Source organism: Acipenser ruthenus, chromosome 31 (assembly GCF_902713425.1).
Source record: "Acipenser ruthenus chromosome 31, fAciRut3.2 maternal haplotype, whole genome shotgun sequence".
Lineage (NCBI taxonomy): Eukaryota > Metazoa > Chordata > Actinopteri > Acipenseriformes > Acipenseridae > Acipenser > Acipenser ruthenus.
Genome location: NC_081219.1, coordinates 7586521 through 7602858, shown reverse-complemented (window position 1 = coordinate 7602858; position 16338 = coordinate 7586521). Strand labels below are relative to the sequence as shown.

General features: G+C 45.8%; 1 protein-coding gene across 5 annotated transcripts in view; it reads right to left on the bottom strand.

Annotated features, from left to right (window-relative positions):
* Positions 1-16338, bottom strand: part of LOC117962782 (G-protein-signaling modulator 1-like) — an 81016-nt gene that overhangs the window by 24414 nt on the left and 40264 nt on the right. For 4 of the 5 annotated variants that reach the window (XM_059005413.1, XM_059005411.1, XM_059005412.1 and 1 more), the window contains one exon: positions 535-605. In XM_059005413.1, the coding sequence (XP_058861396.1) occupies positions 535-605 (71 nt within the window). Of the gene's footprint in view, positions 1-534; positions 606-15074; positions 15320-16338 lie in introns of those variants that run through there. The other variant, XM_034909285.2, reaches the window with a different exon arrangement.

Here is a 16338-nt window from a genome sequence, read left to right as displayed (position 1 = left end):
AATATAACACTGTGATATGGTGTGGCGGAGTGTCCCGCCCCTATTTATTATTATTTGTATTTTTGTTTGCGGCGCGGGTAAAAGCGCCGCGTCTTTTATTATTATTTAAAAACCCCGTGAGGATGCATGGCTGATCAGCTACTGATTACTTAAATAGCTGACAGTCATGCATCCTTACCAAACGCGTGCAGACTCTGGCCGAGGGATTTAACTAGTTGGTAATTATCTTATTATCCCCCGGCCAGAGTCTGCACGCGTTTGGTAAGGATGCATGACTGTCAGCTATTTAAGTAATCAGTAGCTGATCAGCCATGCATCCTCACGGGGTTTTTAAATAATAATAAAAGACGCGGCGCTTTTACCCGCGCCGCAAACAAAAATACAAATAATAATAAATAGGGGCGGGACACTCCGCCACATATGGACAACACTGGACACAGCAAAGGTAACTTAATACATTTCTTTTAAACTTTGCAGGGTGTTCTGTTACACTAAGAAACACAGCAACAGAGAAAAAAGAAAAAGCAGAATGACCTTTTCCGATGAATATTTCCACAGATCTAAGCTGTCCATGCTGTTTCTCTTAACAAGTTTAGGCCTGGCTCCTGTAAGAGAGAGAAAATTGTATTATTAATGCCCATGCTTGTTTGCTTGTTGGTATTAACCCCACTGAAGGGTAATATTAAACTGTATTATAAAGGCCTGTGCTTGTTGGTATTAACCCCACTGAAGGGTAATATTAAACTGTGTATTTATTCCTTGTGTGCAATGGTGACTACAACCAGACACAGCACAACAACATGAACACCACCATAGAATGGAGTGTAAGTGTACAGTATTGAAGGCCCTCAGTACTGCACTGTACTGCTGTACCTCCATATTCAAAAAACATTAGGGGTAATGAATAGGGAAATTGAGTTTACAATCCTCAAATAGAAGTCTTTGTGCTTTTAATTCTAACTATACAACATATATGGATGTACCCTTATCAATGTTTACCATAGCAAAATCATAGCAAAGGGTAGTAAAGCATGGTAAAGCACAGGCAAGCATTGTAAAGCCCAGTAAAACTTAATCAGGGATTATAGAGGGTGTACTTATGTTTACACAATCTGAAAATCTGAGGGGGTTACCATGTTAGAAAAATGTACATAGTTACCAGGGTTATTCATAATAACATAAGAAAGTTTACAAACGAGAGGAGGCCATTCAGCCCATCTTGCTCGTTTAGTTGTTAGTAGCTTATTGGTCCCAGAATCTCATCAGGCAGCTTCTTGAAGGATCCCAGGGTGTCAGCTTCAACAACATTACTGGGGAGTTGGTTCCATACCCTCACAATTCTCTGTGTAAAAAAAGTGCCTCCTATTTTCTATTCTGAATGCCATTTTATCTAATCTCCATTTGTGGCCCCTGGTCCTTGTTTCTTTTTTCAGGTCAAAGAAGTCCCCTGGGTCGACATTGTTTATACCTTTTAGGATTTTGAATGCTTGAATCAGATCACTGCGTAGTCTTTGTTCTAGACTGAATAGATTCAATTCTTTTAGCTTGTATGCATACGACATGCCTTTTAAACCCGGGATAATTCTGGTTGCTCTTTTTTGCACTCTTTCTAGAGCAGCAATATCCTTTTGTAACGAGGTGACCAAAACTGAACACAATATTCAAGGTGAGGTCTTACTAATGCAGAAATAAGTAAGACAAATATGATCATTGCTTTAATTGTTGTTTAGAATGTGGGCGTCAATGTAAATTTCAATTCACAACAACATTTCCTACAGAATTAAGTTTATGTATTCAAACACTACATATTGCACACGAAGCATCTTAATTAATCATAAATAAGCTTTTTTCCAAAGCTGCTGCCCTGCCCCAAGCCTGTGTCCGGGCAGGAACACTGTGCTCCACAAACAGTGCGGTCTAAGAGCTGGAGTGACCAGTACAAACCCCCACAGGGCCTGGACCTGCACAGAGCTGGCTTTCACAACTCTGCACAGCTCACTGCTCGCTGGAGGAGCAGCCCGCTCCACAGACAAGGGAACTGCTTATACAAAGACAGGCCTGTCTGTCTGTGTGTCTGTCTGCTGTGTCTTCTATGCAGTCTATTCAATTAAAAGTGTATAGAGCTTGGCCAAGCTGAAATATAATTTGTTTTTAACTAGAAATAAGTAACTTCATAACACAATGAATGCAGAGTTTCCTTTGTAAACTCAATCATTTTTCTTCCTGCCAACAGGTGTTTATTGCAATTCTGAAATAGGAATTTTTGTCCAGTCTGACTGGGACATTCATCACATTTGCACAAGGTGTTATTTAATATTTTTTAAATCTCTATGTGTGTATGTATATGAATATATACAGCTCTGGAAAAAATTAAGAGACCACTGCAAAATTATCAGTTTCTCTGGTTTTACTATTTATAGGTATGTGTTTGGGTAAAATGAACATTTTTGTTTTATTCTATAAACTACTGACAACATTTCTCCCAAATTCCAAATAAAAATATTGTCATTTAGAGCATTTATTTGCAGAAAATGACAACTGGTCAAAATAACAAAAAAGATGCAGTGTTGTCAGACCTCGAATAATGCAAAGAAAATAAGTTCATATTCATTTTTAAACAACACAATACTAATGTTTTAACTTAGGAAGAGTTCAGAAATCAATATTTGGTGGAATAACCCTGATTTTCAAGCACAGCTTTCATGCGTCTTGGCATGCTCTCCACCAGTCTTTCACATTGATGTTGGATGACTTTATGCCACTCCTGGCGCAAAAATTCAAGCACCTCGGCTTTGTTTGATGGCTTGTGACCATCCATCTTCCTCTTGATCACATTCCAGAGGTTTTCAATGGGGTTCAGGTCTGGAGATTGGGCTGGCCATGACAGGGTCTTGATCTGGTGGTCCTCCATCCACACCTTGATTGACCTGGCTGTGTGGCATGGAGCATTGTCCTGCTGGAAAAACCAATCCTCAGAGTTGGGGAACATTGTCAGAGCAGAAGGAAGCAAGTTTTCTTCCAGGACAACCTTGTACTTGGCTTGATTCATGCGTCCTTCACAAAGACAAATCTGCCCAATTCCAGCCTTGCTGAAGCACCCCCAGATGAGTCCAATTTTCAGCTTTGCCCAACACCTGGTCGTCTAATGGTTAGACGGAGACCTGGAGAGGCCTACAAGCCACAGTGTCTCGCACCCACTGTGAAATGTGGTGGAGGATCGGTGATGATCTGGGGGTGCTTCAGCAAGGCTGGAATCGGGCAGCTTTGGCATGCTAAAATTGATTCTCCAGCACGACACTCACTTGTTTGTTTGTTGATTCGTTTGGCCCTCGTGCCCTTTTGTTTTGTGTTTTGTTAAATCTTTTGTTTGTTAATAAATACGCTGAGTGCTACTGCACTCAGCTTCACCCGCCCATCCCGTGTTTTGGTTTCTACTTCCTGGTCCGTGACGTCACCACTGCTAGCCAGACTGCCACATATGGTGTCCTGCGTGGGACAAACAACGCCTCCAACAGCCGGACCAGGAACGGCAAAGGAAGTTTTTTTTTGTGTTCGTTTTTTTCGAAAAGTGTTTTTGTGGGAAAAAAATAAATAAAAATGGAAGGCTGGAGAGACGGGTGCAGGGACCTGGAGGAGCTCCTCGGCAGGCTGGAGGACCAAGGCTGGTGCCTTGCCTGCGGGGTGTATGGGCACACGGTGGCTGTCTGCCCCTTCCAGGAAGAGGAGGAGGAACCAGCCCAAATGAGGAAGGTGAGGAGAAGGAGGCAGAGAGGGGGGGGAAAAGTGAGGAGGAAGCAGAGGGAGCCAAGGTGGTGCACCATGTGCATTGCCTATGGGCATGAGGACGAGGACTGCCCAGAGCAGGAGCCAGGGGATGAGGAGCCCGCACGTCCTGCGCCTGAGTGGGAGGAGCCCGAACGTTCTGCGCCTGAGTGGGAGGAGCCTGAACGTCCTGCGCCTGAGTGGGAGGAGCCCGAACGTCCTAAGCCCAAGAGGGGGGAGTCGGTGCGTCCACAACCCAAAAGGGAGGAGTCGGTGCGTCCACAGCCCAAAAGGGAGGAGTCGGTGCGTCCACGGCCCGAAGAGAGGGAAGTCGGGGCTTCCACAGCCCTAGGACCCAAGCTGCAGTCCCAAAAGCCAGAAGGGGAGGAGTTACAGGCTCAACCCCCTGAATTTTTCTGGGGGGGAGAAGGGCAGGATGCTGGTGTTCCCCAGCAGCCTCTATTTATGCTGCTGAAGGGAGCACGGCACACACCAGCCCAGCCGCCACAGCAGAGGGAGCCAGCACCGCCACAGCCTCCCTCTGAGTGGCCAGCATCCGCCCCATCGCCACTGCCTCCACCACAGTCCCCTGCAAGAGAGGCAGAGCCGCACCAGTCCCCTGCAAGAGAGGCAGAGCCGCACCAGTCCCCTGCAACGTCAGGAGACTACACGCTGCTCCCACCTCCATCGCCAGGAGACTACACGCTGCTCCCACCTCCACCGCTTCCGTCACTAGGAGCAGAGCAGCAGGAGCTGCCTCTGCCTCCGCCACCTCCACCGCTTCCTCCATTAGGAGCAGAGCAGCAGGAGCTGCCTCTGCCTCCACCACCACCAGGAGCAGAGCAGCAGGAGCTGCCTCTGTCTCCACCACCACCGTCAGGAGCAGAGCAGCAGGAGCTGCCTCTGTCTCCACCACCACCAGGAGCAGAGCAGCAGGAGCTGCTTCTGTCTCCACCATCACCAGGAACAGAGCAGCAAGAGCTGCCTCTGCCTCCGCCACCTCCACCAGCAGAGGGTGAATGCCTGCTGGTTCTGCCTCAACCGCCGTGGGAGGACTGCTTGCCACTCCCAGCTCCACCAGCAGAGGGTGAATACCTGCTGGTTCCGCCTCAGCCGCTGTGGGAGGACTGCTTTCCCCTCCCACCTCCACCAACAGAGGGTGAATACCTGCTGGTTCCACATCCACCGTCATGGGAAGGACTGCTCCTGCCCTGCCTCGCACCACCCAGGGATGCCTGCCTCGCATCGCCTGGGGCTGCCTGTTGCTCCGCATCGCCTGGGGCTGCCTGTTGCTCCACATCGTCTGGAGAGCCACCAGCTACAGGGAACGAGGGAGAAGTGGAGCTCCCGCTGCCGCCTCCGTGGCCAGGGGCTCCCCTCCCGAGTTCACCTCCCGAGGGTCCGCTGCTGCCGTCGCCTCCCGAGGGTCCGCTGCTGCTGCTGCTGTCGCCTCCCGAGGGTCCGCTGCCGTCGCCTGGGGTCGCCAGGGATCCTGCTTCACCTGGGGTCGCCAGGGATCCTGCTTCGCCTGGGGTCACTACACTATGGCCGGAGCCCTACGGAGGGGAACGGACGGCCATGAAGAAAGGGGGGGAGGTCAGGAGACCAGCTCCCCCAGCCGCACTTTCGCGACCGGAGATCATGTGGTCGGAGCCCCACGGAGGGGAACTGCCGGCCTTGAAGAAGGGGGGGGAGGTCAGGAGACCAGCTTCCCCAGCTGCACTTTCGCGGCAGGAGATTGTGTGGTCGGAGCCCCGGAAGAGGGAGCTGCCGGCTACGAAGAATTGGGGGGTGCCAGAAATTCCACCATGGCCACCCCCCAGAAGCAACTTGCTTCCCCCTCTTCCAGGACATTGAGACTAAGGGGGGAGGTGGCCGAAAAGGCCATGTGTGCTGCGCACAAGGGGGGGCATGTGTGGCGGAGTGTCCCGCCCCTATTTATTATTATTTGTATTTTTGTTTGCGGCGCGGGTAAAAGCGCCGCGTCTTTTATTATTATATTTAAAAACCCCGTGAGGATGCATGGCTGATCAGCTACTGATTATTTAACTAGCTGACAGTCATGCATCCTTAACAAACGCGTGCAGACTCTGGCCGAGGGATAATAAGATAATTAACAACTAGTTAATCCCTCGGCCAGAGTATATAAACCTGCAGCTCTCTGCACTGGTGGTTGGGTGTACAGAGGAGAGTACGGGGAGCGGAGAGATCGAGTCACATTTAAAAAAACAATTGCTAAAACGTGATGGATTCTCCAGCACGACACTTACTTGTTTGTTTGTTGATTCGTTTGGCCCTCGTGCCCTTTTGTTTTGTGTTTTGTTAAATCTTTTGTTTGTTAATAAATACGCTGAGTGCTACTGCACTCAGCTTCACCCGCCCATCCCGTGTTTTGGTTTCTACTTCCTGGTCCGTGACGTCACCACTGCTAGCCAGACTGCCACAATATATATACATATATATATGTGTATAATACATATATTAAACTGTGTATTTATTCCTTGTGTGCAATGGTGACTACAACCAGACACAGCACAACAACATGAACACCACCATAGAATGGAGTGTAAGTGTACAGTATTGAAGGCCCTCAGTACTGCACTGTACTGCTGTACATCCATATTCAAAAAACATTAGGGGTAATGAATAGGGAAATTGAGTTTACAATCCTCAAATAGAAGTCTTTGTGCTTTTAATTCTAACTATACAACATATATGGATGTACCCTTATCAATGTTTACCATAGCAAAATCATAGCAAAGGGTAGTAAAGCATGGTAAAGCACAGGCAAGCATTGTAAAGCCCAGTAAAACTTAATCAGGGATTATAGAGGGTGTACTTATGTTTACACAATCTGAAAATCTGAGGGGGTTACCATGTTAGAAAAATGTACATAGTTACCAGGGTTATTCATAATAACATAAGAAAGTTTACAAACGAGAGGAGGCCATTCAGCCCATCTTGCTCGTTTAGTTGTTAGTAGCTTATTGGTCCCAGAATCTCATCAGGCAGCTTCTTGAAGGATCCCAGGGTGTCAGCTTCAACAACATTACTGGGGAGTTGGTTCCATACCCTCACAATTCTCTGTGTAAAAAAAGTGCCTCCTATTTTCTATTCTGAATGCCATTTTATCTAATCTCCATTTGTGGCCCCTGGTCCTTGTTTCTTTTTTCAGGTCAAAGAAGTCCCCTGGGTCGACATTGTTTATACCTTTTAGGATTTTGAATGCTTGAATCAGATCACTGCGTAGTCTTTGTTCTAGACTGAATAGATTCAATTCTTTTAGCTTGTATGCATACGACATGCCTTTTAAACCCGGGATAATTCTGGTTGCTCTTTTTTGCACTCTTTCTAGAGCAGCAATATCCTTTTGTAACGAGGTGACCAAAACTGAACACAATATTCAAGGTGAGGTCTTACTAATGCAGAAATAAGTAAGACAAATATGATCATTGCTTTAATTGTTGTTTAGAATGTGGGCGTCAATGTAAATTTCAATTCACAACAACATTTCCTACAGAATTAAGTTTATGTATTCAAACACTACATATTGCACACGAAGCATCTTAATTAATCATAAATAAGCTTTTTTCCAAAGCTGCTGCCCTGCCCCAAGCCTGTGTCCGGGCAGGAACACTGTGCTCCACAAACAGTGCGGTCTAAGAGCTGGAGTGACCAGTACAAACCCCCACAGGGCCTGGACCTGCACAGAGCTGGCTTTCACAACTCTGCACAGCTCACTGCTCGCTGGAGGAGCAGCCCGCTCCACAGACAAGGGAACTGCTTATACAAAGACAGGCCTGTCTGTCTGTGTGTCTGTCTGCTGTGTCTTCTATGCAGTCTATTCAATTAAAAGTGTATAGAGCTTGGCCAAGCTGAAATATAATTTGTTTTTAACTAGAAATAAGTAACTTCATAACACAATGAATGCAGAGTTTCCTTTGTAAACTCAATCATTTTTCTTCCTGCCAACAGGTGTTTATTGCAATTCTGAAATAGGAATTTTTGTCCAGTCTGACTGGGACATTCATCACATTTGCACAAGGTGTTATTTAATATTTTTTAAATCTCTATGTGTGTATGTATATGAATATATACAGCTCTGGAAAAAATTAAGAGACCACTGCAAAATTATCAGTTTCTCTGGTTTTACTATTTATAGGTATGTGTTTGGGTAAAATGAACATTTTTGTTTTATTCTATAAACTACTGACAACATTTCTCCCAAATTCCAAATAAAAATATTGTCATTTAGAGCATTTATTTGCAGAAAATGACAACTGGTCAAAATAACAAAAAAGATGCAGTGTTGTCAGACCTCGAATAATGCAAAGAAAATAAGTTCATATTCATTTTTAAACAACACAATACTAATGTTTTAACTTAGGAAGAGTTCAGAAATCAATATTTGGTGGAATAACCCTGATTTTCAAGCACAGCTTTCATGCGTCTTGGCATGCTCTCCACCAGTCTTTCACATTGATGTTGGATGACTTTATGCCACTCCTGGCGCAAAAATTCAAGCACCTCGGCTTTGTTTGATGGCTTGTGACCATCCATCTTCCTCTTGATCACATTCCAGAGGTTTTCAATGGGGTTCAGGTCTGGAGATTGGGCTGGCCATGACAGGGTCTTGATCTGGTGGTCCTCCATCCACACCTTGATTGACCTGGCTGTGTGGCATGGAGCATTGTCCTGCTGGAAAAACCAATCCTCAGAGTTGGGGAACATTGTCAGAGCAGAAGGAAGCAAGTTTTCTTCCAGGACAACCTTGTACTTGGCTTGATTCATGCGTCCTTCACAAAGACAAATCTGCCCAATTCCAGCCTTGCTGAAGCACCCCCAGATGAGTCCAATTTTCAGCTTTGCCCAACACCTGGTCGTCTAATGGTTAGACGGAGACCTGGAGAGGCCTACAAGCCACAGTGTCTCGCACCCACTGTGAAATGTGGTGGAGGATCGGTGATGATCTGGGGGTGCTTCAGCAAGGCTGGAATCGGGCAGCTTTGGCATGCTAAAATTGATTCTCCAGCACGACACTCACTTGTTTGTTTGTTGATTCGTTTGGCCCTCGTGCCCTTTTGTTTTGTGTTTTGTTAAATCTTTTGTTTGTTAATAAATACGCTGAGTGCTACTGCACTCAGCTTCACCCGCCCATCCCGTGTTTTGGTTTCTACTTCCTGGTCCGTGACGTCACCACTGCTAGCCAGACTGCCACATATGGTGTCCTGCGTGGGACAAACAACGCCTCCAACAGCCGGACCAGGAACGGCAAAGGAAGTTTTTTTTTGTGTTCGTTTTTTTCGAAAAGTGTTTTTGTGGGAAAAAAATAAATAAAAATGGAAGGCTGGAGAGACGGGTGCAGGGACCTGGAGGAGCTCCTCGGCAGGCTGGAGGACCAAGGCTGGTGCCTTGCCTGCGGGGTGTATGGGCACACGGTGGCTGTCTGCCCCTTCCAGGAAGAGGAGGAGGAACCAGCCCAAATGAGGAAGGTGAGGAGAAGGAGGCAGAGAGGGGGGGGAAAAGTGAGGAGGAAGCAGAGGGAGCCAAGGTGGTGCACCATGTGCATTGCCTATGGGCATGAGGACGAGGACTGCCCAGAGCAGGAGCCAGGGGATGAGGAGCCCGCACGTCCTGCGCCTGAGTGGGAGGAGCCCGAACGTTCTGCGCCTGAGTGGGAGGAGCCTGAACGTCCTGCGCCTGAGTGGGAGGAGCCCGAACGTCCTAAGCCCAAGAGGGGGGAGTCGGTGCGTCCACAACCCAAAAGGGAGGAGTCGGTGCGTCCACAGCCCAAAAGGGAGGAGTCGGTGCGTCCACGGCCCGAAGAGAGGGAAGTCGGGGCTTCCACAGCCCTAGGACCCAAGCTGCAGTCCCAAAAGCCAGAAGGGGAGGAGTTACAGGCTCAACCCCCTGAATTTTTCTGGGGGGGAGAAGGGCAGGATGCTGGTGTTCCCCAGCAGCCTCTATTTATGCTGCTGAAGGGAGCACGGCACACACCAGCCCAGCCGCCACAGCAGAGGGAGCCAGCACCGCCACAGCCTCCCTCTGAGTGGCCAGCATCCGCCCCATCGCCACTGCCTCCACCACAGTCCCCTGCAAGAGAGGCAGAGCCGCACCAGTCCCCTGCAAGAGAGGCAGAGCCGCACCAGTCCCCTGCAACGTCAGGAGACTACACGCTGCTCCCACCTCCATCGCCAGGAGACTACACGCTGCTCCCACCTCCACCGCTTCCGTCACTAGGAGCAGAGCAGCAGGAGCTGCCTCTGCCTCCGCCACCTCCACCGCTTCCTCCATTAGGAGCAGAGCAGCAGGAGCTGCCTCTGCCTCCACCACCACCAGGAGCAGAGCAGCAGGAGCTGCCTCTGTCTCCACCACCACCGTCAGGAGCAGAGCAGCAGGAGCTGCCTCTGTCTCCACCACCACCAGGAGCAGAGCAGCAGGAGCTGCTTCTGTCTCCACCATCACCAGGAACAGAGCAGCAAGAGCTGCCTCTGCCTCCGCCACCTCCACCAGCAGAGGGTGAATGCCTGCTGGTTCTGCCTCAACCGCCGTGGGAGGACTGCTTGCCACTCCCAGCTCCACCAGCAGAGGGTGAATACCTGCTGGTTCCGCCTCAGCCGCTGTGGGAGGACTGCTTTCCCCTCCCACCTCCACCAACAGAGGGTGAATACCTGCTGGTTCCACATCCACCGTCATGGGAAGGACTGCTCCTGCCCTGCCTCGCACCACCCAGGGATGCCTGCCTCGCATCGCCTGGGGCTGCCTGTTGCTCCGCATCGCCTGGGGCTGCCTGTTGCTCCACATCGTCTGGAGAGCCACCAGCTACAGGGAACGAGGGAGAAGTGGAGCTCCCGCTGCCGCCTCCGTGGCCAGGGGCTCCCCTCCCGAGTTCACCTCCCGAGGGTCCGCTGCTGCCGTCGCCTCCCGAGGGTCCGCTGCTGCTGCTGCTGTCGCCTCCCGAGGGTCCGCTGCCGTCGCCTGGGGTCGCCAGGGATCCTGCTTCACCTGGGGTCGCCAGGGATCCTGCTTCGCCTGGGGTCACTACACTATGGCCGGAGCCCTACGGAGGGGAACGGACGGCCATGAAGAAAGGGGGGGAGGTCAGGAGACCAGCTCCCCCAGCCGCACTTTCGCGACCGGAGATCATGTGGTCGGAGCCCCACGGAGGGGAACTGCCGGCCTTGAAGAAGGGGGGGGAGGTCAGGAGACCAGCTTCCCCAGCTGCACTTTCGCGGCAGGAGATTGTGTGGTCGGAGCCCCGGAAGAGGGAGCTGCCGGCTACGAAGAATTGGGGGGTGCCAGAAATTCCACCATGGCCACCCCCCAGAAGCAACTTGCTTCCCCCTCTTCCAGGACATTGAGACTAAGGGGGGAGGTGGCCGAAAAGGCCATGTGTGCTGCGCACAAGGGGGGGCATGTGTGGCGGAGTGTCCCGCCCCTATTTATTATTATTTGTATTTTTGTTTGCGGCGCGGGTAAAAGCGCCGCGTCTTTTATTATTATATTTAAAAACCCCGTGAGGATGCATGGCTGATCAGCTACTGATTATTTAACTAGCTGACAGTCATGCATCCTTAACAAACGCGTGCAGACTCTGGCCGAGGGATAATAAGATAATTAACAACTAGTTAATCCCTCGGCCAGAGTATATAAACCTGCAGCTCTCTGCACTGGTGGTTGGGTGTACAGAGGAGAGTACGGGGAGCGGAGAGATCGAGTCACATTTAAAAAAACAATTGCTAAAACGTGATGGATTCTCCAGCACGACACTTACTTGTTTGTTTGTTGATTCGTTTGGCCCTCGTGCCCTTTTGTTTTGTGTTTTGTTAAATCTTTTGTTTGTTAATAAATACGCTGAGTGCTACTGCACTCAGCTTCACCCGCCCATCCCGTGTTTTGGTTTCTACTTCCTGGTCCGTGACGTCACCACTGCTAGCCAGACTGCCACAATATATATACATATATATATATATATATATATATATATATATATATATATATATAATTAGATTTTGTATAAGTATGTACAGCATTTACAAAAAAAGAACAAGAGTGTAAATAATAAACCTATACAATAAATGTATTTTTCAAAAGTTTTACTACACTACCAATTCAGGAATACTAAAAGAAACATATTACATTCAATGACAAAGTATTTTTCAGTGTCTTCAATGTCTTTAACCATTTGGCATGGAATTTATTATTTCTCGCTACAGAGTGTTTAATAGTTATAGATAAACATGTGAAACATTACAACAAACATATTTCTCGTTTTCCTACTGTGCAACCGCCAGACCGCTAAGGCAGCTGGGATATCAAAATCAACACTGTAGACTGAGATACAGGATTCACTTGCATTTCAGTGTCATTGGAGGAGAAAATGCTAAGAAATAAATAATAATAAAATGCTTGGCTGATTTAACGTCCATTCTTCCTGCCGATCTCAGCCCCATATAGATAGTCGAAAGTTTACAGTAAGAGTGCAGTTATTTTTGGGGGTGGAACTATACCTTATGAAATACATTGAATGCCCCTTGATCATAAGTATGATAGTAAGTGTGTGTTTTGAAGTTTAATAGACAGTATTAATAATTGATTTTAATTAGTGTGAAGTGATGGAAATGGTGTTTGAAATTGGTGTAGGTACTGTAGGCCTGCAGAACAGGTTAACAGATTTAAAGGTTTTAAAAAACAGTGCAGCTTGTTATCATTACTGTTTTTCTAAATTTGCTTAAATAGGCATAACATGTTTTAAAGTACAAGCTAGTGCTGTGTTAAACTTCATTTATTTGGCCGCCTTATGTTGGGGGAAAAGAAAAAACAATGTCAAATATATACGTAGCATCCCCGAGTGGTTTCAAGGTCTGTTTTGTGCTATAAATTATTATACAAGTACTCAAAAAGACGCAGTAGAATTAATCCGGTTTACATCTTTTATTTGTGTCCGTCAGTCCGACTATTTTTCAAACTCAACACAATGAATGAAACGTAGTATTCAGGCTCACTTGTAACAGAGTAATTAAAAAATAATGCAAGTCTTAATAATATATATTGTAATAAAAACTGCACCTCTCACGGTTCGTTGCCCCTTTAAAAATTGACCCAGGACACAGAAATTGATTTTTAAAGTGCTTTGCGCTATTTTTTTAATAAACAAAAACCAAAGAAAACACAAAATAAAAACCTAGCTCTTATTCGAGCACTAACTACCACAGCGACGGGAACCTAACTAAAACAGGACAGCTAAGCTGTTTCCCTGTCACAAAACCCAAAATAAATAAACACGGTTTTCACATAACTCACAGGTTTCACTATACCTTCTTTGTACGCCTGCACGTGCACGCAAGCGGGCTCTTCACACAGCAGCCTTGAGCCAACTGACTGCACTCTTAAATACCCTGCACCTGGTTCTAATTTAACAATAACTACCAGGTGCAGGGGATAATTACTATAAAACAATTAACAAAACTAATTTAACAATAAAGCAAAACAATAAACTACTAACAACAATGTGCCTGCGCACATGTTTTACACAGGGAGGATTTTAACCCCTCCCTGCTGTGTTACTATATATATATCTATAATGTGTGTGTATCTTACTGTACATCGTTGGGTTCAATAAATGCAGGGGGAAAAGTGTGGAATAGCCTCCCCAAATGAAAGACTCACGCACTGCCTATGGGCATATTTATGTATTATTCAGTTGAGTTATCCTCCATCTTCCTGACTGTTGTCCAGGGGATTCTGAAGCTACATCTCTCTCTCTCTCTCTCTCTCTCTCTCTCTCTCTCTCTCTCTCTCTCTCTCTCTCTCTCTCTCTCTCTCTCTCTATATATATATATATATATATATCTACATCATCATATGGAAGGAAACGCAAATGGATAGAGACACAGATGGATCAAATTAGTTTACTGTAAAGCTACGTCTTAGTTGGTGCTTATCTTGGCGAGAACCGAGTTCAAATCAGCATGAAGTTTTAACATCTACTCTTGTGTAATGGAAATCATAATTAGAGGTTTACATTAACATAACTAACATAGAGTTTAGTAAATAATTAGTGTAGTGAAAAACCTATTTAACCACGGTAAACAATATTAATGCCTTATGTTTAACCATGGTAAAGCAATATTAATACCTTCTATTTAACCATAGTAAACATATGGAGCAGCATCTTGTTGTCAAGGAAATATTTACCTATCCTTGTAAATGTTTACCAAAGTAAAAGCATAGCAAAGTGTAATTAAGACTGCAGGTATTATAAAGCCCATAAAGGTAAGCATATTAAAAACAGCAAGTCATGGTAAACTACGGTAAATGCAAAGTACAACCATGGGATAAGCATGAGAAACTGCACAACTACTTTTATAACAGCTGACCAAGAGCTTTGTATAATGCAAAATGACTGTTACTACACTTCTATCATGAGACCATTTCACAACATCTACTACTAATAACTCTAATACAGGAAGAAGGTGGTCGCAGAAGATCACTGCTGTCATCAATTGAGATACTAGATGTTTACCTGGTTGTTATTGCACTATTATTTTAAAGGGGAAAATAAATGAGAAAATCCAAGAATACAACCATGTATTCAGTTTAAAGACAATATATCCAAGCTTGTGGTCATTGGTATGAGGTTAAAATATGTGGCAGCAAAACAGTTCACTTTCAATAATAGAAATGAGAAAATCCAAGAATACAAACTTGACTCACAACTCAAAGTGTACCGTCTCTATACAGCTGAAACCAAAAAAGTTACAGTACCTCAATATGGTAGACATGTCTGTCAAATTACAACCACAATGTTCTTCTTTCGGACCATGTAATACAGTTGTGTACCAAATTGTAAGCCAATATCTCAAAGGGCTAAGTCTTTATCTTCCAGAAACAAAACAAACACATGATGACAATAATAGGCACAGGTCAGGGCAGGTCACAGTGAAGGGTAGATTGTACTCGGGGAGTTTCCATATGAGATATTAGCAAGCAGTTAAAACAGCATTGAAATCAACAGGTTGACAAAAATATACAGTCTTTACTTCACAGGGATGAATAACACAAGGTTTTATTTCAAATTGGAATTTACTGCAGACCTCCATTAACTTGCAGTGTAACATTTTTTTTTAACGTGATCCTTCCTGTGGTAACACAAGCTCTGAAACTCTGTTAGGTACTGCATATTACTCTGACAAAAACAAAATCTGACCTCATCCTGAATAGCAGGCCTTAATATTTCTAACCTTAAAAATAATACATTAAATGGTAAAGTTATACACCAAGCCAAAGCATGCACACACACACGCTCTTACCTAATTTTGGAAAGGGCAGCTCAAGACGCACACTTCATTCCTAGGCAAGGCATGTGTCCCCGTATCTACAGACCTCCAGACACCTGGTCTACAGCAAAGTGGAGCAGCAATCAGCATCGCTCTCCCCACTGCTTAGTTACGCCTCCTGTACTGTGCGGCCCTCATTGTGGCTTTCAGGTTGAATGTGCCACCTTGAAAAAAGTGTTTGCTCTAGTCTTAGTGGCGTAGTTGGGGAATGTTGTTTTCCTTTTATTATTTTTTTGTCATGTGGGTAAAATAAAAAGGAAAGAAGAGAGAGGGAGGTTGATGTGGAAACTCTAGTAAGTTTCACCTTCAAGAAACCCCTATTTTAAACAGCCCAGTACTGTTTGTTTGCCAAACTGTTTTTGGCACTTTCTCCGTTTGAGTAAATGTTGCAGGAGTTTTGAAGGTTGGGAGAGATGATAATACATTATTTTTACTTGTTGTTTTAACTGGCTTTTAACTGTCAGCCTCACAGTCTAAGAAAAGAAAACAATTCTCCCTTTCCCCCTGACATGTCACATGATTTCACAAATACACAGATTTTTTGGGGGGAAAATTAATGAACTAGGTCAGGGATAATGTATCTTAAGAATCAGATTACCACCACTGCAACTCTGAAACAGTGCTAAAAAGTCTTCAATCCATAAACACTCATAACATGTGAGGTCAAATGTTCCGTGGTGATGCATCCCCTATAAAAGTTTACCACGTAAATTTGCATGGCAAATTTGCATTTTTCCCTTGCTTTTTACCCATAGTTTACCATGGGTTTCCATGCTTCTTAATATGCTTTACCATAGCGCTCAGTGCTTTACAATGCTTACCTATGCTTCACCATGCTTTCACTGTGCTTTATTACACATTGCTATGCTTTAACTATTGAAAACTTTTATAAGAGATTTAAGTGATTGAGGGGCCAAATGTCCCCTCAATCACTTAAATCTCTTATAAAAGTATCCTGGGTGATTAAAATACTTTATTTTTATAGTATTGGTTAGTAATTTTCTATAGGATATGAAATGGGTGTAGGACAGGTTCAGATATCCGACTGAGATCACAATACATTGTATGTATGGCTTGTGGCGTGATTTTCCAGGTCCTCGCTGAATAAGCTCAGTGCTGTAGGTGCAGAGGGGAGCCTGTGTTGCTATGATACTGCAAGTGGGGCTAATTGGCCTCACTGCTTGCCAGTGTGTGTGTGTGTTGGCCTGTGTTCAGGGCTGGGCCCAACTGCCATCTC